This window comes from Ambystoma mexicanum, chromosome 4p (genome assembly GCF_040938575.1).
Source record: "Ambystoma mexicanum isolate Mex_15411 chromosome 4p, UKY_AmexF1_1, whole genome shotgun sequence".
NCBI lineage: Eukaryota > Metazoa > Chordata > Amphibia > Caudata > Ambystomatidae > Ambystoma > Ambystoma mexicanum.
This window is the reverse complement of record NC_090927.1, coordinates 690122335-690144013: the sequence shown is the minus strand read 5'-3', so window position 1 is coordinate 690144013 and position 21679 is coordinate 690122335. Positions and strand designations below refer to the sequence as shown.

Below are 21679 nucleotides of genomic sequence, written 5' to 3'. Positions count from 1 at the left end.
CCTTCTTCAGGAAACTGGAATCCCTGGTCAGGGACTTTCTTTGGGGTCAGTCCAGACATAGGCTCGCCCTGAACATCCTCACGCTCCCCCACACCGAGGGCGGCATCCAACTACCCGACTTCCAGAGATACTATCTCGCATCACAACTAACACATGTAACAAAGTGGCTCTCAGATGAACCCTCCGCTGAGACTGGCCTCCTTCGCCAACTGACCGGGCCTACGCACCCTAAGGAGATAATATGGGGCTCGCAGGTGGGCCCTCCTGACCCGCCCATGATAGTGACCCTGGGGAGGCGGGTCTGGAACAGGGTTAGAACACTACTAGGCCTCCAACACCCGTACATGCCCGAAATCCCCATGCTGGCAGACGTATGCAGGACCCCCATCGACCTCCCAGTAATGAGGAACTGGGAGACTTGTGGCCTCTACACATGGGGAGACATGTTTGACGAAGGAGCCTTTAGAGACTTTGACTCGCTGCAACTAAAGGACGGACTCTCTTCGGGACAGTTCTTATTTTACCAGAGGGTGAGGCACGTAGCCAAGACCAAATGGAACACATGGCCTGAGGAACCAGAGACCCACCCCCTTGTTCAGGAGATGTATAACTTGAGCGACGGCTGGAAGCCGACATCGAGGCTCTACGCCCAGATAAACGACCGAATTAACCCCAGAAGAGCGCGCCTGAAAGAGAGGTGGGAGACCGACATGGGGACAGAAATCACGGAGGAGGAATGGGCAAGAGCCCTGCTGTACCCGAAGGAGGTGTCACGGAACGCCAGGTTCAGGATGATCCAGCTGAACGTCCTTTACAGGACCTACATGACCCCGCACAGGATAGCCACCTTCAACAACAAAATCCACTCGACATGCCCATGGTGCTCCTCTGAACAAGCTGACCTGATCCACATGTTCTGGGCTTGCCCCAGGTCCCAGAAGCTCTGGCTTGCTGCCGAGCGAACCTGCAGGAGAGCTGGACTGGAAAGGTATGAATGGACACCTAAGGAGTGTCTCCTGGGTACCCACCCGAGACTTGGCAAAATCAAACATCTAGTGAAGCTCATGGACATGGCATCCATCCTTGTGAAAAGAACAATAGCGATGGCTTGGAAATCGCCCGCAGGCCCCAGATACGGCCCCTGGATCAGGGAAATGGAAAGATGCACCATGGCCGAAACCAGGGCCTGGGAGGAGGGAAACAACAGAGGCGGGGACGACACGAGCACAACACTGGAGTCCTGGAAAGCCCTCATGAGGGACATGATCTTCTCGACAGACTTCAAACCCCCCTGAACAGCCCAACAGGACACAAACTCCAGGTAAAACGTCACGATCAGATCGATGAGCCCGAGTGCGTTCCAAGCACTGTGTCCCGAAACGGCCACGAAGAGGGGTGGCCCCGGTCCCGAGCCAAACACACAGAATAAAGACCACGTCACAATTCCATGGGAGTGGACAGTCAAAGTTGTTATTACTGTTAATTTTGTTAGTTTGTCGTTATTTGTTGTTCTCTTGGCAGACACGACACATGATCAATAATATAAAGCACACTCCGTGCTCTACTGCTATGTGTATGATTGCAAATGTCAATAAAAACATTTAAAAATAAAATCACTGCCCTTGTGTTGGCCAGCTCTTGGTAGATATGGCCACTTCTCACAGAATGTGTCTGTGTAGCTTGATGGAGACTAGGCCCTGGCTGAGCTGGGCCCTTACTTTGTCCTCCTCATCACCCAGTGTGCATGTACGTGCCAGCTGCCCATGGCAAGCCCACAGGGAATTGAGGAATTTCCCTTCCTTTTGTCGGGACTTTCTCAGTTGGTACCTCTCAAAATCTGCATTAACGAGCAGGGTGAAATATGTGTCTAGAGCATTTTTCATGGCAGCATACAAAGTATTTACTGGGTGTAATATTTTAAAGATTCGATGCACCACCTTGTCTGCCATTAAGAGCAGCCTGGATTTTATTGCTGCCTCATGATCCTCAAGAATTGCCACAAGTACCTTTCCAGGCATTCAACCCACATGGCCCACCTGACGATGATACCAGACCAGATTGTTCACGTTGGTCCTCGGTCATGATTGCTGCGTGATGTAGTTCTTATTACGTGTGCCCACAGTTGAAACTGGTGCTCCTGTTGCATGGAGAGTTGGCGTGCACAATTGTAATTGTTTATTTGTAAAGCGCTTATATACAAGTGAAGTGCTTCAAATCGCTTCAAGGCGGTAAGGGAACAAGGGGATACAGAAGCCCTGGTAGCATTACTACTAGTGCAAGACAAGAAGGAAGGAGAGAAAGACGTGAGGAAATGGAGAACAAACAAAACCACCGTACTAGGCCAATGACGTTTCAGATAGTGCAAATGCATGACAAAGAATGAGGTGATAGGGGTGGGGGGAGAGGGAAAAGAACATACAGAACAAAAAACTACGGTACCAGGCCTGGCGAACTAGGCCTGGCACATTCAAGTCATGTAAGTGCACAGACAGGAGTGCAAGGCAGGGGGAGGGGAACAAGTGCGCCCAGTCCAGCAGGACCCTGGGTTAAGTGCCGAGAGGTTACCCTGCTTATGGAACGAATTCCGAAGTGCGGTAGTGCTGAGAAGAGTGCAGAGGCCCGGAGACAAGTGCAAAGACTGGCGGGGGAGCCTGGGGCCTGTGAGGCTCTGGAGGTGCACCAGGTGACCAGACAGCAAAACTGAACGGAGTTAGGGAAGAGAAGTAGGCGAGAAGAGAAAGGAGGTTAGCAAGGGAGAGAGAGGGAGAAAGAGGAAGAAAAGAGGAAGGTCTTGAGGAGTTTCTGGAACTTAAGGAGATGCGGCTCAAGGTGGAGCGAGGCAGGGAGGTTGTTCCAAGCATTCCTATTTGGAGCCGCCACCCTTCAGGCTGTCTTGAATTGACTTTGTACAATGTTTTTCATGTCTCTTTGGTGGTGCACTGTCCTCTGGGTGGACTTGCATATATTTCTCCTCTCCTTACTTTATTGTCATATATTTCTTTGTTGTTTGTTTTTGATTATTCACCCCCTTTTTTATTCTTTGTAGAGATGGCTGGTGCATGACCGTCACACACAGGTGACGAGACCATACAGCACCAGCAAGCAAAGGTGCCAGTCTTGGGGAAGTTGACACTAACTCAGCAGTAGGCACCACCAGCAATTGCGGTGAGATAGCAGAATAGTGGGGGCCAACAACTTCCCACCTCTGTCCCCACAATAGAATGCAACAAGAATGTTAATGACTAAGTCAGCACCCATTTATACTAAAGAAGCCCTTGTTCACACTGATGCTCTACTATTTGGATGCCCTTTTAATGGCCTCAAGTATGTTTCCTGCAATAGATTTTAGCCTTGCTTTATGCGTAGTCCCCTTTGCTATATGTTGGTATCATGTAGGCCGTATGCCATTCAGAAAAGGATAAGATATGTTTTACCCATTATTTAAAAATCCTAAGTACAGAGGTACGGTCCAAACTGCACATATCGCCCTCAAACAATTTTGCTCGATTGCATATGGCTTTGATAATGTTTTATAGTAATTACCTGAGGGACGGAGTGAAAGAGAAAAGGGTGGAACGAGGGAAGTAGGGACGCAAGGAGTTAACAATGGTACAACAAAGATAGGGAGGGATAGCATTAATAAAACCCAACACACACACACACACACGATGCCCTCATCCTGACTCTCTTGGTCAGGGAAACGTTAAGCAAGAAGTCATTAAACAATTGCATTTTTGACTTCCTTCTGACCAAATAATACCGATCCTGAGAATTTGCTCCAAAAGTCGAACATCGCAGCTGTCAAAGGATACTTTACATGCTAGCCACGTGCGGCAGGGTTTGGCTCGAAGAGGTACATTTTATGACATCTGTGTTTCAGAGGTTCTCCCTCAAGAAATGCGTATGTGATGCAGAGCATCCAAACTTTCAGTAGGAATTTGAAGTGACTAAATGAGTCCAACCGAGTACCATTTGTACAGATAAAAGCAACCACAGGTGTTCATACAGATTTACGTGATATGTCCGCAGCTGATTTTGCTAAAACGGAAATGTTCCTATGGGAAATGCACGAATGCAAAATGTTCATACATTTCCCATGCGAACATGCAGGGCTGTCCCCCGCAATCCAAGCTCACTATACTGTGCAGTATAGTGAGCGGGATGTTGCAGGGGACACCCCCGCAGCCCCCGTTTTTTTTATTCTTATTTTTATATTTGTGTTGTGTCAGGATAGTTAGTAGTGAGTGGAGTGTTGCGGGGGAGACACCGCCTAGACCCACGCAGCCTTTAAAAAAAAAAAGTTTCACACCGACCCCACCTAGACATCTAAACACATACCACTTAAAACATTTGGTAATTAGAACTTTTCGTGGTGTGTGTTTTAGGTCTTTTGGTGGAGTTGGTAATTTTTTTCCTGACATTTCCTCCTATTCCGTTCATACTGGACACATCTGGGTTGTAAAAAAGTATTGCTGGACTGAAAATCCTTGATGGGTTCCCTTTAGAGATAGGTGGCAGCAGGGATTGATCAGACATAAGCAGTGGTAACAAAGCTAACAGGCGATTTCGTTGGAGCCCAGAGTCCCTGCAGAGTTAAGATAGGCTCCCAGGCATTTAGTCACACGGTTGGGTTGAATTATTTAACCAAATATAGGAAGGGTTGTCAATGATATATAGTCTAAGGAGGATAGCTCAGTGGCAACGTGCTGGCCTTGGCAGCAAGACGACACGACCCAAAACAGGTTCGATCCCCGGGTCCGTGCTTAGAAAACTGTGGGTATTAAGCGCGTTATAAATAACCTATCAAATATAGGAGGAGGTCTTCTATCACATATTCCTCAGTGAGCGAAATTGTGTAGTTATTTGTATTTATTTATTGCAAACTAAAAGTACTTCACTGAGAGGCACTGTAGAAAGGGCAACTACTTGGCTAGAGAAGTTCTACTCGTGGGTGCTTTATAAATCTTTTCAAATTCATTGTATAATGCATCAAACTGGGTGGCATGGAAGGGCTAGAAATAGCAAATGAGACAGACTTTAAATACATCATCAATAACTACAGCATATACAGGTATATATACACATGACCAATACAGTAGTGATGGTGTGGGGTGGGTGATAGCATCGAAGACTGCCTCCTGAGAGAAAGGGTGCTCCTGAAGGGCCATCTTAAGGCCAGTCACTGTTGTAATGTCCTTAATTTCAGATGGTATGGAGTTACAAAGATGGGGAGCGAGGGCGGTGACGCAGCGGACGCGGTAGAGGGCACAGGGAGAATGGGTGACGGCTAGGTTGAGAAGAGCTTGGAAGCATAGAGTGGGAGACAGTGAGTATTGAGAGATTAGACCAAATAGCTGGGGAATAGCCTGTGGTTGGATTTAAATACAAGAAGAATGAATTGCAGAGATAGCCACCCCACATGAAGTGTGTCGATGTTGGTGAGGATTGCGAGAGAATGTAGAGGGTTCAGGTAGCAAAGTTCAACACCTTGTTAAGAGGAGTAAAGGTGTATATGGGGAATCCCATGAGCAGACTGAGCAGCGATAAGTCTATTAAGGACCATGGTGGCAATTAGCGATTTGGTACAGTGAAAGGTAAGATGGAGGAAGATTGTACGGATGTGCTGGAGGCTAAGCCTGGCAGCCTTAGCCGTGCAGGTGATGTGGTGCTGAAGGTTCGCGTCGTAGTCAAAGAGAACCCCCAAACTGAGAGTCTTGGTTCATGGGGTAAGGAGGTCTAGGGAAAGGTAATAGGAGGGGATGGGTATTGAAAGCCTGGAGAATGTTCAATTCAGTTTTTGAAGACTTGGCAACCAAGCAAACTGGTGACACCCAGTGACAGAGCAGATGTGAAGTTATTGATGAAAGAAGAGAGAAATGGCGTGAAAGAGGGTATGACCAGCAAATAAATATGAGAAGCCAAAGGAGCAGATGAATTTGCTGATAGGGAAGGTCTGCAGTTTGAAGAGGGGAACACCAAGTGCAGGTCCTTGCATGAGTCCTCCCAGGAGGAGAGAGACATGGGAGGTATTTTTGTTCCTGGAAATGGAAAAGGCATTATCAGCCAGGTAGGAGGCAACACAAGCAAGCACAATGCCCTGAACCCAAGATATCAGAGAGTCCGAAGGAGGGCGGGATGGTCAACTCTGCCACATGCAGAAGAGCGATCAAGTGGAATGAGAACGAATGGCAGATGGCAGTAGTGGCCTGTAGTGAGAGAGAGACAGGGATCATTGCTATCTCCCTGGAGCGTCTGCAGAACCCAGGCTGAGTCAGTTGTTCTCTGCGCATTCATTGATGCGGTGGGACTGCGTGATCGAGAACTTTGGAATAGTGTGGAAGGAGAGAGACTTGCTGATAGTTTCCTGGGACGTGTCGGTCAGCGGTGCAGTGACATCAAATTCGAATGGTTTTTCAAATGTTAAAGGACATTCATATGTAAATAGCAGTGAAAGTATGTGAAGGCTGTATAATAACCCTTTGATTTTCCCACTTAGATTTGACCTTCATTTTCCAATAAGGATACAAGAAGAAAGCAGTATGCTGACTTGGTTGGTTTATAAAGTTTACTTAGCCCACTTGGTAGCATTTTAAAGTGCCTGGCATATCACAATATGCTTGCCGTGATTCCATCATCACATTCATCGTAGGAAAGTTGAATGCCCTTTTATTGGATGCATCCATGACCAAGAAAACTATGGCACGGGAGATCTTAGTATGCATTACGTTTCCTATTTTACGAAACAGCACTTGGAAACCAGGTTTACACAAGTAAAAGAAGCACGCCCATAAAGCCACCCTCAAGTGTCTCTGTCTATTAACCTCCTGACATCCTGTGGCTTACCTATATTAAAGGATAGTTCCGGGACTTTTTTTTTATTGTCCCTACGGGTCGGCCATGTGTTTGTAAGCATAAATCGGTAGATCGTAGGAAACTTTCCTATGGACCTTACCCGACTTTTCGCCCATTATCGCACTCGAAATCAGCCTCCATTTTGTGATAATCCTATCATTCCGCCGCATCGACCTGGCTCACCTGCCTTTGCGGCACTAAATCAAATCCCCCGCCCCTGAAACAGACTTTATCAAAACATTCATATTCCCCGCCTCTATCCGTGACGTGACTGAGCTGCGTAGGCAAACGCGCCCAGGCGTCTTCTACGCGACTCCACACAGACCCCGGAAATCAACACAGATCAGCTCACAATACAGCGCACCACAATTCGGAATATGAAACTGTACTTTGAAATCAAACCGCAAGATTGTAAATGTGGTAAAGTACATTTATTTGACATCAAATGTTTAGAGAATATTCAGCGATTTGCATTTTTATTTGCTCATGTTCCAAAAAGTTCGTATTGAGGAACGCGATGGTCCTTTGCTGTACACAGGGTCTTAGAGCATCTCACAATACAGCGCCACAATTCGGAATGTGAAACCGTGGTTTAAAAGCAAACGGCAAGATTGTACATTTGGCAAAGTACGTTTATTGGACATCAAATGTTTAGAGAATATTCAGCGATTTGCATTTTTCTTTGCTCTCGATCCAAATTAGTTCGTCTTGAGGGAAGCGATGTTCGTGTGCAGTACACAGGGTGTTGGTTTACGATAAAAATAAGCTCTTCGGTCGCACTGATAATCGCATGGCTGTTCCAACAACGAGGCACTAGGCCACCACAACGGTAGGTATGTTGCATCTAACCGTTAGTACCGCGTAAGGGCATACTTGTACTTGGCGATCGTCCCATAAAATGGTCAGGGTGGTAACGTTGTTCACGCGGAGAAGCAACTGGCGGCTGTAGAAGCCGTCCGCCGGTGTCCGGTACTCGTGACACAGACAGTAGTGAATGATGTACCTAAAAACATAAAAAATGAAATTAGTCTCACCATCAGATCCTTATTAAAATCATAGCGAGGACAGCGCTACTGGGTGTACACAAGTGTTTAAAGGCGTGGCGAGGCAGGGAGGGGGGGGGAGTGGAGTACAAGGTAAGTAGCATAAAATAATAAATAAATAGGGCCAGCTGGTGGCAAGTGCAAGGTAAGTGCAGAACAAGTGCTGGGAAGGGGGGGCTGTAGGATACTGAGACAGTCCCCCAGTGCAGGGGTTGACAGGGAGGCAGTGCAGGTGGAGAGTGGAAGGGCCCAGGACCGAGGTCGCAGACAGTGGATCAGTTGTAGCAGGGGAGAGGGAGAGAGAAAGCAGAAGCAAAGAGGAAGGTTTTGAGGTGCTTCATTAAAAGCAGATGTTTCTCCTCAAGATAGTGCGCGGTAGAAAACAATATGCCACATAGAACGAACAAGTACAACTGAACCCGTCTTTAAAGCCACTGTATAGTAATGAAATTGCGGTATAAACTCATCAAAAGTTACTTACATTATATTTGCATTTTCCATTGTGTCTCTGTGTAGGGCAGACCCGAAACACCACTCCTTCTTTGCCGACGTTACTTCTTCTAATGAACGTGGCTCATCGTTTCGTTTCTGAAATTTTATTCATTATCTTTTCTTAGTCTTTCAGGATGGTCCCGGCCTGTCAAGGTCAAATCACAATAGAACCTTATACTGGGTCGTGGGCCGTTCCGCCACCCGAGCAAAACATCAAAGCAGCTGACCTTCACTTTGAGCGAGCACACATTTCTAGTTAGCTCCAGTTAGTGTAAGGGCATCTTGTCTGCGTGCCTTTTTTTTTATTGTCCCTATGGGTCGGCCATGTGTTTGTAATACGGAAACATTCTATAATTTTTGTAAAAATGATTTATATTACTGTTTGGTTTAATTGCAATGGGCCTGCAACATGAGGAGACTCGAGAGAACAGACAATCAAATTACAATCATTTAAACCGTGATGTGTATTTCTCAATGAGCTCTGCTTTAGGTGGACATGGAACAGAGGCAATGTTGGGTGGCAATGCAGTTGTCCCCTGCATAGGTTCGTTCACCACTCCATGTATGTGCCTATCGAGGACATCTACGATAAGTCTCTCAATAAACTCATATTGCATATCCTCAAACACTGGTTTGATCACCCATTGTTTACTTCTTTTAGTGAAGGCCTTATTGTAGCGAAGCGTCCCTAAAGTTCCGGTCGTCCTACTTTGTTGACGGCCAACATTATGGTTATGTGCCAAGACCGCTAGAAGAGTCCGATTTATCATGCCTTCCATGCCAAAATGCAATCTTTTGGGCCTGTACTTTAGGCACATATTGTGGAACACCTCCAAATCTCCTGTGTGGCAGAATTCCGTGAGTCCCCTCAAATCTCTTGTTATAGTTTTATCAAATACAATCTTTTCAATGGCCTTGTGAGTGGGTGATGAAGGAATCAACCACTTCTTCTTCCGTGCCTCCTCTGTGGACAAATGGCCATGTTCACATTTGTGGAAATGCTCATTTGTCGACCATCGATGTACGTTGCTACAGTGCAACATTACTGACCGCCATTTTTCCAGTAGAATTTCCAACGACCCTTCACATGTTTTTGAGCTCCACCAAAGATGGTTGCTGATTGACTTGGACCACTGTGAAATACCTTGCATATCTTTTTTTTTTCCTGCAGCCGACAATTTTTTATTGATTGTTTTTGCAAGATGCCATACGTCAAATTGGTGATTTATATTTTTGTACTCTTCTCTCATTGTCTATGCAATTGAAACGTGTCTGTCCGTGGCTATCAGGTCGATCACCATTCCCCGCGATTGTAGTTCTTGCAATGATGCTACAAAGCCAACTTTCTCCATGGCCACTGAGGATGTACTTTGTGACACCTGCACGACCACCGAACTCACAATTTTCTTACTTTCCATGTCCTGAAAGTGGTAGGTGCAGTACTTGGCTGAAAATCCTGGGCTGTCGCACTGTCCATCACCGGCTAGCCTGAAGCGTTTGCCCGCGAATGTACTTTCCATTGACATTTTTTCCATTCTCCAAGCTTCGCGGATGGCTGGAAATAGATAATCGGTTTGGTATTTGTAGAACTGACTTTTCGCAATGAAATGGATTCCCACAAACTGAAAGAAATACTGTAACTTTTTAAAACTTGAACCACTAAAAAGTGCGGCCGCTGCACAAAGTAGATTGCCTGCTGGCAGTTGCCCCAGCATGGGTTGTGCAGACCATGCGAACGGATGATATTGTGTACAGGTGGCATGTATTTTAAGGTTAGTGCCTCGAATTGCACGAGTCACATTAATCAATGGCTCCCCACATACTTCCCCACCAACCCAATGCCCACATTTCATCATCATAATAATATCCATCAAACAGCTATCGAATACAATGAATTTGGCCTCTTTCCTTATACTGTCACTCTGCATCCCAGCTGGTTCGGCCTGTAACGTTGAGGACATGTCACTCGCATGAAAGGTACAATCTCTGATATCGTCTTCCGCTATGCTGAGTGATATTGATGGTGTTTCATTGTCGTCCACTTCATTCTCTTCCATTGCAACATCTGTTCCTTGTCCGGAGATGGGAGAAAAAAACAATGTCTTCAACTTTCGCGCGCTCTTATTTTTTGCGGGTGTGGATTCTGTGAATTGATCTCCGACTGCATCCGAACTACCAGGAGGACATTCACTATCAATGGCTGGTGGTGGTATAGCTCCGTTGTCAATCACTTCATATTCTTCCCATTGGCACGATGCATCTCCAGTCTCAAGTCCCTGCCAAAAGGTTTGACAAGCAACATCTCTCGTTCGCTTCACTGTCTGTGTAGATCTAGTTCTTACACCCACTCGCAACTAGAGGACAGATTGGAAAAGGGATGTTCAGTTTAAACACAACTTACAGTATTGAACTATTGACAGTGAAAGACAACATAATATAGTGAACAGGACACTAACCTTCTTTTGCTTTCTTTTCTTTGAAACTTTCTTGCCTCGAACTTCAACATCTGGACGCTGTTGCTCCGACTCGTGTGTGCATGTCTCCACTTCCTCTCGCGCTGCAACGACTATATTTTCATGATAAGCACATCCATCACTCACTGAGGCTCCATCGACTCCCTGAAACATAGAACTTTCATTAGTATGTATAATAATATTGAAAACACAAAATGTACTTGGGGACCAATACCCATACGTACATCTCAATAGCAAAACACGAATGAACGCATTGTGTAGAACATTCAAACGACAATAGTTCACGCATTGTTAATCTAGTTAGATGGAACTGTCAAGATCCATACCTCGGGCTCCGCATAGACTTCCATTGATGATATTATTGAAGATGACGCTTCAGCAACTCCCTGAAACACAGTAATTGCATTAGTATGGTTTTCTATTTTGTTTAAAAGAACATAAACTTTCTGCAGGCGTCAACGGCTCATCTAAATAGACCTGCACAAATGATCAGTTGTCTAAAATAAATAATGGATATCTAAATATGATTCGATTTGCTCCATCGTTGGAAGTGTCACCACCCAGAGATCTGCATCAACTACTAGGGGTGATGTTCTTGTTGAAGAAGCTCCGTCAGCTCCCTGAAACATAGTACTTGCGTTAATAAAGAAGGAAGTATAGCGGATGTAATCACGTCATTTGATCTCGCATGATTGATCTGTCAGTATTCATACCTCGAAATGCATAAGAACATCAAGGGACGATGTAACTGCGGTGCACACTTCTGCAAGCTGTTGCGCCGACCCGTAACTGCATGCTCCCCCTTCTTCTTGGACTAATGCTCCATCGACTCCCTGAAACATAGGACTTTCATTAGTAATGAACACAATATTGAAAAAAGAAGACACATAGGAGGGCGACGACAGAAGGACATACCAATGGCTAAAAACGAAAGAAACATTGTGTGTAACAATCACGCTACAAGAATGCAAGATCTGATGATCTCCATCGATGGAACTGTCCGGAAACGTACCTCGAGCATCTGAGTGACATCTACGGTTGTCGTCAATGCGTTGGACTCCTCAGCATCTCCCTGAAAGACAGTACTTGCATTATTTTGGATAACAATAATTATAACTGAAAACAAAGACTAGAGGACGAGTACTGTGGTGTACCATTAGGTAAAATGATTACACAATCAATTAAAACTATTGATTTACATGCCTAAAACAAGTCAGTGTCAGAATAGCTAAGTAAGATTACCCGATAGGCGCTTGAAGTGGCTGATGACTGCAATAACGACACGGATGGAGAATCTTCCGCCTTCATATTGAGTGGACACATAAATGGGGAAATTATTGTTAGCTAATGCTACACACTACCGCAAGGCCGAGAGACAAATACGTAAACTTGACTCACCAGTGGAGGGATGTGGACGAATAGAGTGGGAATAGCGGTTGAGAGCAATTTTCGCCTCGCTCGCGGTGTTTTCTTCTTTATTAGCAATGATGTGGAGTACATGTCTGGGCTAAAGTGCCTGCTGCAGATGCGGTATCGATCACCCCTCTTGTCCGCAAAGACTTCAAGGACTCTACTTTCTAGCTCAGAGGCTGGATATCCGCAATATCGGACCCATTCTCTTATCTGATCTATTGTCTTAGGGAAAACATGCATTATAGTATCTTCAGATTTGTTATGGGTCTTCGAAGGGCAACCGCCAATGGAACAGGCAGGCATTATGGAAAGTTCTGAAAAGTAAAGATCAACAATTCTCTATGAATACCAATGTGTTAAAACATTAAATGACACATAAAAGGTTCAATGCAAGGTCCGTTTTGGTTCTTGGAACTATACACGTTATTCACATGCGGATAAGTATTTCAATAACTTTCAAAAAATAGAAAAAGTAATTTGACTAAACTCAGAACATGTGACTAGTTCCTTGCATGTACTGTCGTGAACGAAAAGAAAACATGGATGCAATTTGATGACTACTAGCAAATAGATATAAATTAAAAAATTGGACGCAAAATGATTATGGTACATGGACTTACCTTGACGAACAAACAGTTAGATGCAGGGATCAGAGTAGTTTCTTGTCGTAGAACAGGGAGCAGTTCACAGGTTGCAAACTGACGAGTTTGCTCAAAGTGGTCACGGAAGTTCACAGAGACGAAGAGCAGATAACCAGCACCTTCACGGGTTGACTAGCAAAGCGCAAAGAAGTTCTCATTAGAAATATGAAGTGGGTTATAAAGAATTCGAAACAGGGGTGTGTTTGTGAATGAATGACGTGTATATGTCGTGGCATTATGCGGATTGCAGGGGGGCGTCCAGCGTGAGGGGGGATGCTTGGCAGGAGACACGGGGTCTGGAGGTAGACATGGGAACAACAACCCATGCTCTATAGACCACTTTGAAGTGTACATGGTCTTTGGCACCTCTTGGCCTTTATCGCTCCCTGACAGCTCCACTTGCCAGCAGCGCAAGTACCCTGGTGCGAACTGCCTTTGATAGGGCGGGGGGTGGATCGGGGCGGTGGTCGTGCAGACAAGACACAGGAAGACTCGTGAATGGAGACACACTTATGTGGATTGCAGGGGGGCGTCCAGCGTGAGGGGGGATGCTTGGCAGGAGACACGGGGTCTGGAGGTAGACATGGGAACAACAACCCATGCTCTATAGACCACTTTGAAGTGTACATGGTCTTTGGCACCTCTTGGCCTTTATCGCTCCCTGACAGCTCCACTTGCCAGCAGCGCAAGTACCCTGGTGCGAACTGCCTTTGATAGGGCGGGGGGTGGATCGGGGCGGTGGTCGTGCAGACAAGACCCGTTTGCCGCAGGGCCTCACCAAGGAGAGGCCATCTAACTGAATGTAAGAGGATGGCTGCAGTATCTACTACATGGAAGGCAGGGGGGTGAGTTTATAAATACCTCACCCTCCCAGGAGAATATATGGGGGTCATCTCTGTACCCGGTGCCCAAAAAGAGGATTTATTATGATCAACCATATTTATTATTTACCTATAACCATGTTTTGTATCAATAAAATCCAACAGCTTTTTATTGCCAACGCTTGATGCCAACCCACAAAATAATATATGTATGACTGCTGCATATATGGGTTCAACGGTTATGTGGATTGAAGGTGTGCGGCCAGCGTGAGGGAGGATGCTGGCCGGAGACATGTGGTGTGACAAGACAAGGCACTGGAAGGCTATTCAACGGAGACACACTAGATTCATTTAAAAAATCAAAACAACCATTGTTAAAATATATGTTGGGCTTTATTTTAGATTTTAATTAAACATAAATAATAAACATTACACATTGTAAAGTTGAGGTTGCAGCACATCGAGGGAAAATCCGCGGTATTGTCCACTGTCACTGGGGAAATGTTGTCTAATGGCAAGTACCGCACAGGCAGGTATTACTCTCCGAACGCGGTGTCCGAGCCTCCCGTGAAGCCACCAAGTGAAGCAACGATAGGCCACCAGCCTGTACCACCTGTGAAAAAAAAAGATGCAAACTGTATTAAACTGACCAAACTTTCTTATCAATGTCGATTCAGGTAACACATGTCATTTTTCTTAGAAAAAAATTATATCTAGAAAATGCACTATATGGAACCAATTTACATGCGTTCGAATGATATGTAAATGTAATTTTATATGTGGGAGACGACCATGAAATAGTGGTGGCATCACTGACATCACAAACAGAGTATACTTACTCGTTACTCGGATTACGCGGACGAACAGTGCCACGAAGTTCGTGCATAAGCACCATCATCATCCTCAACACTGTCCGTGAGAGGCAGGCTTCCCTGAACTCTGGCAGCTCGGTGATGCATTGCGGACTTTGCTCGCCTTCCTGCAGACTTTGCTCGCTTTCCGAAATGTAGGCCAAGCACCCGGAATTTTCACGGCAGCAGCAGTTCTCCTCCTCAGTTGGCATTAGCTCGCACCGATTGCACGTGCACCAGGTGGAGACGCCGTCCATGCGACATGGTCCAGGCTCTTCATCCGTTGACTGGTCCTCCCAACTGCCGTCCGAATCCCCATCGTTTTCGCGTGCTTGCCTTTCCAGTAGTTCCTCCTCGGTGTACTCGGGCTCGTACATATACGGCATTATTGTGGCCATTGTGCGGTAAAGATAGTAAAATAATTTACAGAGATGGTACAGGTGTTCACACGGGCTACAAGCGGCGAAGGTAGCTGACCAGAGCACTGAAACGAGTCACAGAATACTCAAAGTAACACAGAGAGAGGAATGGAATCGAAAATCTGCTGCTGTATGTTGTGAAACGGTCTGTTTATACTTATTGGGGAAAGAGGCGTCCTGCCATTTCCATGGCAACACGTCAATAGCTGAGGCGCAGCGATTGTTGACACGAGACGTGCTTGAAATGGGCAGTACGCGTCTGCTGATGTCAGGCTCAGGGGCGGGGGATTTGATTTAGTGCCGCAAAGGCAGGTGAGCCAGGTCGATGCGGCGGAATGATAGGATTATCACAAAATGGAGGCTGATTTCGAGTGCGATAATGGGCGAAAAGTCGGGTAAGGTCCATAGGAAAGTTTCCTACGATCTACCGATTTATGCTTACAAACACATGGCCGACCCGTAGGGACAATAAAAAAAAAGTCCCGGAACTATCCTTTAAGTTGCCAACAATATTATTTTTTCTTCCCGCTCCTGTTTCCATTAAGCATGCCACTTTTTCTTATTTTCTGTGGGTTACCGAGTTTGGTATGGTGTGCTGCCAAAATGGCCAAATGGTAGACCAACTCCTTTTATGTTTGGCTGATGCCTTTGTCAGGCTCAGGGATTGCCTATGCAGTGAAGGCAGTCCTGGCCCTGGTAGCCCCATCTGATCAGTGCATTGCTTCACTCTACAGAGGCTTCTTTCTTTGGGTTTTAGGGAATCAGTGATATGCTTAGCAGAGAGAAAAGGCATTTGAGCACCACATACAAAGAAAAAGATGGCTGCAGACAGCATTAGGTTACTTTTCAAACTGAAAGGAGGCAGCAAGTACATTTTCCCATGAGTATCTAGATCTGCCATTCGTTTTCAGGATATTTTGAGTCCTCTGAGGGATGGATGGACAGGAGTCGCAGGACCATGGTTCAGGCAAAGGGCCCGAAACAGGGCTCAGTACCAGAAAGAGAATCCTGTCAGGGGGATTTGTCTCCATCATTAATATCTCCTTATCTCAGGTAGGTGAAAAGGCTTAGACTCTTAAATGTCAATCCTCTCTCACTAACTTGAGGAAACAATCACTCATTCGTTGACACGGGGGAAACCCATCAACCCAGACACATCAGGGCAGGAATCCGTGGCAAAGAAAGGCAGCTTGGGTTAACGTATATGGAAAAAAAGGCTCCTGCAAAGAGGAACACACTAATTACAGTTTGGATCGCTGTGGTGGTTCTCCTCTACCTGGTAACCCAAGGAAGCAGAGGAGCTGTGTCCGTCAATGGCAGAGTTGTTATAAGCATTCACAAAGCTCTCTGCCCTTTAGGAAGGACAGAAAAAGGCTGAGAGAGGGACACTCTTGGTGGGTCTGGACCCGTCACCCGAAGAGCTAGATATAGGTCAAAGCAGCAGTTGGTCAACTGGCTGGGGATCCCACTCTTCATGCCTCACCAGTGGGAGGCAAACTTCCCTCAAAGGTATCTGAGTGGTCAGTCTTGTGGAATCAGAGATGCCGGAGGCCGGACCAAATTTAACCCAGGCAGGTCTATTTCCCCCAGGGTTGCAATTTTTAATAAGAAATTGATAACAATATTTTTTGGGGGCACCTAGATGCTCCAAACAGTACAGGGATTCAAGATAGAAATATTTAGCCACTAAGGTCCAACGGAATCACAAGAGGGTGTTTTGTCTTTAAAGGTAGCATCATCAGTCTCCTGATAGGTGGAGAAGGCAATAGAAAGAGTGGCCAGATGCTCTCTGGGCTTTCTGAGCAATATATTTCTGGTCAAGAAGCAAGACAAAGGTTATCGACCAGTGAGAACTGACAGCTTTGTGATTTACCCTCAAAGATGGAGATGATTGCCACGTTGAAAGAGGTATTGGGACCAGGATACTGGCTCGTGAGGTTGACCTTCAAAGATGTCTACCTCATAGTAGCCATCTATGTTCCTGGCACAGGCTTTCTGCAGTGTATTCGGTAAGGAGACTCCTGTCAGTTCATAGCCCTCCATTCGGGTCTTCTCTTTGCAACTTGGTTTACCAAGCATCCTATGCACATGGCAACTTTTCTCAGGGCAATCTGGACTAGTGGGTGGTGGTCAGCTCAGGAATCCTTTTGGCACATAACTGGTTTGAAAATACATTTTTGGCTGGTGGGTCTTTTGCAGAAAGATCCTTGGCAAATTGTGTTTCCGGCTGCATGGTACAACTGTTACTGGACAAAGGGACGTTGATCAGATACATGAACAAGCTGGGAAGGACTCACTCTTATTCTCTGTTGGTCATGGGCAAGTATTTAAGGGATATTTGTCTAAAATTCTGCATAAAGATTCACACCGAAAATCTTTTGGGCTCTCATAATTTACTGGCTGATTGGTTCTCAGACTTCAGGGTAAATGGAGGCCATACATATACACCTCTTTATTTCTCACTTGGACACTCCTCCTGCTGTTCCACAGTTTGAGACCAGACACTTCTGCCAGGCAACAAACACATTCGTTAAGCTCTGAGAGTCGGGGATTCCCTACACGTTTCCCCCATCTTGTTATTCGATACACTCTCCTTCTTGCTCAGTTGCCCGGGCATGACATCAGTTCTGTTGACCCCGTCAATGGCGGTATCTGTTGGCCCTGGAAATGATTGTTGGGGAGTCAGGAAAACGGGGGGCACGAAACTCCTTTGTTGATGCTGGTTGAATAAATAAGTGAAGGGATGCATAATACTCGACTCCATGCCATTAATAAAATCCTGATTGTCATAAATACTATGACTAATCAACATTCTACATTGATAAAAAGTGACTATGAACATCAACAAAAAACAACAATAGTGCAAACATGATTGTCAAGAAAGGGAAACATGTTTGTGAGCACTTCCTGGCTTCTGGAACTTAATACGTAGAAAATGTGTGTGTATGTCTTACTCAAAAATCCACTAAGTTGTGGCAAAAGGATCTCTTTTTGGGACAATAATTCCGAATTCAAAGTCAAGAGCAGATGAGTAGATAGGCTTTTGATCCAGAGTCTGTACTTACCGCTGGAAAGGTGAGCATGTCAATGCAATCTGTTAAAAAAGGAAAACAGAAAACAATCAGGATCTAGATGTTTACAGATAACGAAGATATATTTAACGTGCAGTATTTATAAAGTAACAAAACGGTACAAACTGATTTTGAACCTCCACATTAAAAAGAGTTAAACTCAGTATCCACCCACGGGACTTCTAAGGGGTTTTGTGGGAGGAAAGGTATTTGGTGGGATGATGTTCCAACGCACAAGAGACAAACAGATGGTCTATTATATCAGTTGTGCACAACACAGGTCTGTTCTCAAATTGTTGAAATAGTAATTGAAATAACTTACTGCGATAGCTCAGAACTGATCAGTTCACAATTTAAAGATCTTAAAAAATCCTTAACTGCAAGAATGTAGCTAATATGTTCCTGTGCACTAGCCAGGACCACCTACCTTATTGGAGTATGTCGGCTTTTCAGTGCCCATACACCTGAGTACCCATTACAACCGCCCGCTCACGCCAGTTGAGCTGAATGCCCTTCTAGAATATTATTTATTTATGAGAGGTGCTTAGGTATGGTACAACTGACTTGTATTCTCAAATATTGTATGGGAAGTGCTATATACGCCTTTCATTTTGCAAAATGAACACACTGGCTGGTTTATGAGTGTTTTCCTTTTAAGATATGAAAGGAATATCGTGTGGAAACAATGCAGCACAACTAGAGAAACTGCACATCTTTAATGTACTCTTCCACTCCTTTAAAGGCTGTCCCTTTGTGAAATGCACAAATAAGTTTTGTTCATTTAAACACCGGGGACTTGTCACCAGAAAATGCATATATAACCTTGTTAAGACTAAATACAAAATTATTTGATGTGAAAAACATATCTTTATCAGTGGCAGAAGGTTAAATAGTAGGGCAAAGCCTAATTAAAACCGAAAGAAAAACATCTGATGGCGTGAAGAAAAAGTTTAACTCTACCATATAATCACAGCTAGACACTTGCCTTGTCACTTTGTGATGGAGTCGTGCATCCTGGTACATGTATGCATGCCCAGCCGAGGAGTAAAACCCCTTCCCCAAAATGACAATGCTGCAAATTCCCCTCAGTCACGTCCATGGCCCCGTGGCCTAAACCAAGCAAGTCGAAGGACCAGGTTTGCAGGCCTTCTCTGATTATCAAGGCCAACGTGCTGCCCATGCGCCCTGCCATTAATCACCTTATGCGCCCGTGTCACCCTCGATCTCTCGTTGCCCTCTGCTGAAAGCTAACTGTGCCACCGGTCTTTGACCACCATAATAGAACCATAGGAGGATACCATGTTAACTAGGTGAAACGTCAGATTTATTTCCTTTGCTGTTTGTACCAATCTTGCATTTCCCCTTTTCACACACTGAAATGCAATCCGAATGAATGCCACATCCAGAAAAGAATGCCTCCCCCTTTGACACATATGCCCAAATCACATTTACCTTTCACTAGCTGTAATATGTTTTTAGCCTGCTTGTGAGACTGAAAGTCCTATGCTGCTCCCCTGGTGCGAGGCCTCTCCATTTTGTAATATTTTCCATCATGGTACGCCTTCTGTCCTCATGAGATTTCTCATTGAGCTATCAGCTCTGAATCTGCCCGTGCTAGTTCTGAAATACCTCATAGTTTGGGTTATGATATGTTATTTATAACACGCTTAATAGTCAGAGGTTTCTAAGCGTGGACCCGGGGATTGAACCTGTGTTGCTCCGTGTGGCCTTGCTTCCAAGCCGAACACGTTGCCCCTGAGCTATCCCCCCGAGACTGCCAAAAAGATACCCTGTCCCACCCATCATTTTCTTTGCTCCGATGACTTAATATATAACTAGCAGGGTTATGTGCAAAACGCAGCCTGATTCTTTCCATCGTCATCCTATATCATCTCTTATTTATCTTACCCAACAACGCATGTGAATGCGATCCATAGCAACCCAAATAACATATGAACATATGGCCCTTTGGATAGCGTGCATGCAATGCATGGGGATGCAGAATAACTCTGACACCAAATAATCAAACCAACTCAGGAAGATGGCAAAGGCTGCTGTTTTATTAACAATTATCGAAAACAGCAAGTTACAACGGACATCAATGGACGTTCGCTCGAGCTCTCGTGCATTTCTCCTAAAAACACATTTACATAATAAAAATTCATCAGAGGTGATGACATACTACGTGGTAAATAAGAAAAACCTATGAGGGGTTTTGATACATTCAAGGGGAACATCTAAGTATACTTTCTATAAGGGGTGGGATTGTGATTGGATATCTACTGTCAGGTGGACAACTTATGCCTACCTCTAAAACATGTCATCTTCAACACTATTAAGTACACGGTATATAATTGGCTCGCAAACTATAAGGCCCTTCTTTATACGGCCCTCTATAATTGGTTGACACACTCGTCCCATGTCTGGAACTTTCAGTTTACTTAGCAGCACGCAAGCTCAGACCCAGGTGCCAGAAGGTGGACTTCACTTTACCTCCCCACCCAATTAGCCCAACGTCTCTCATCACCCATGCCTTCTGCCATGAAGATTGTCTTTGAATTTGCCCTTGCAGGGTATTTTTGGCTCTGGGAATATAAGGGAATGCGAGCACACACTATCGTTGTTCTAGGACTCCACGCTCAACTCTATTTCCATCCTTTGCTCATATGACAGGAGACCACGATTTGGTCCATTTTGCAGCATTTAAATATCTTAAATGAATACAACTTGGCACGCTTGGTGTTCTTTCTTTGCATCTTAACAAGGGATGATTCAGCTTCACACGATTACTGCCTTCGAGAATAGATAACCGGCTTTGGCTGCTTCAGCTTTGGTACCAGGCCAGACAGACCTCACCATTCGTAGCCACCATCTCAGCTAATTCTTTGCTGCAACACAGTTTTCTGTCTTTCCTCTCCATGGGTCCTGGCTTACTAAATTCATGACACTGATGTCCAGTTTCTATACAATGGCGGCTTCACCTCCAGTCTATTCACTACATATAGCCAGCTTCTAAGATTACTCAATCTACTTGTGTTAAAGCATCTGTACAGTTATTGAACGGCTTGCATTTTCTGCAGTGCTTCACACACATGCAATCTTCTCTTTGCATATGAAAGTTTATTTGATTCTTAGCTTTGTCATCAATTTCTATAAGGTCCATGCATTCTCTTCACCCAGTATTCTCTGGGCATTACGCCTGTCTCTTGTGGCGTCGCCAGATTCTCTTTCGCTCTTTCTCATATTCCTTCTGGGAGTTCCTCCCTCAGATTGTCGTCTCTTCAAGGATACATTTGATCGGGTTTTCTCAGAGGGTACCTTCTTTCTAATATACGCTGTGCAATGGTCACAGCTGCTGGTGTCAAGCATGGCACAATCTCAGGCTTCCAACGTATAGGAGGTAAGGGGCAGGATTACCTGCAGAGGCATGCAGCTGCTCCTCTACACATTAGTACAACAGTCCGAAATAAAGGGAATGTCCAATGAAGATTCTATACAAATATTGTAGTGTGGTGGTCGACACACTATAGTTAAGGTGCATAGTGAGTTCCATTGTAAATCAAACTAATAAATTGCTAATAACCTTTGTCTCATATGATGAA

The 21679-nt window shown here is 45.0% G+C and overlaps 1 protein-coding gene across 1 annotated transcript in view; it reads right to left on the bottom strand.

The window, feature by feature from the left end:
- LOC138453420 (CD109 antigen-like) overlaps positions 1-21679 on the bottom strand; it is a 1060964-nt gene that overhangs the window by 990757 nt on the left and 48528 nt on the right. Inside the window, exon 3 of the mRNA XM_069606254.1 lies at positions 18072-18100. Coding sequence (XP_069462355.1) covers positions 18072-18100 — 29 coding nt within the window. The remainder of the gene's footprint in view (positions 1-18071; positions 18101-21679) is intronic.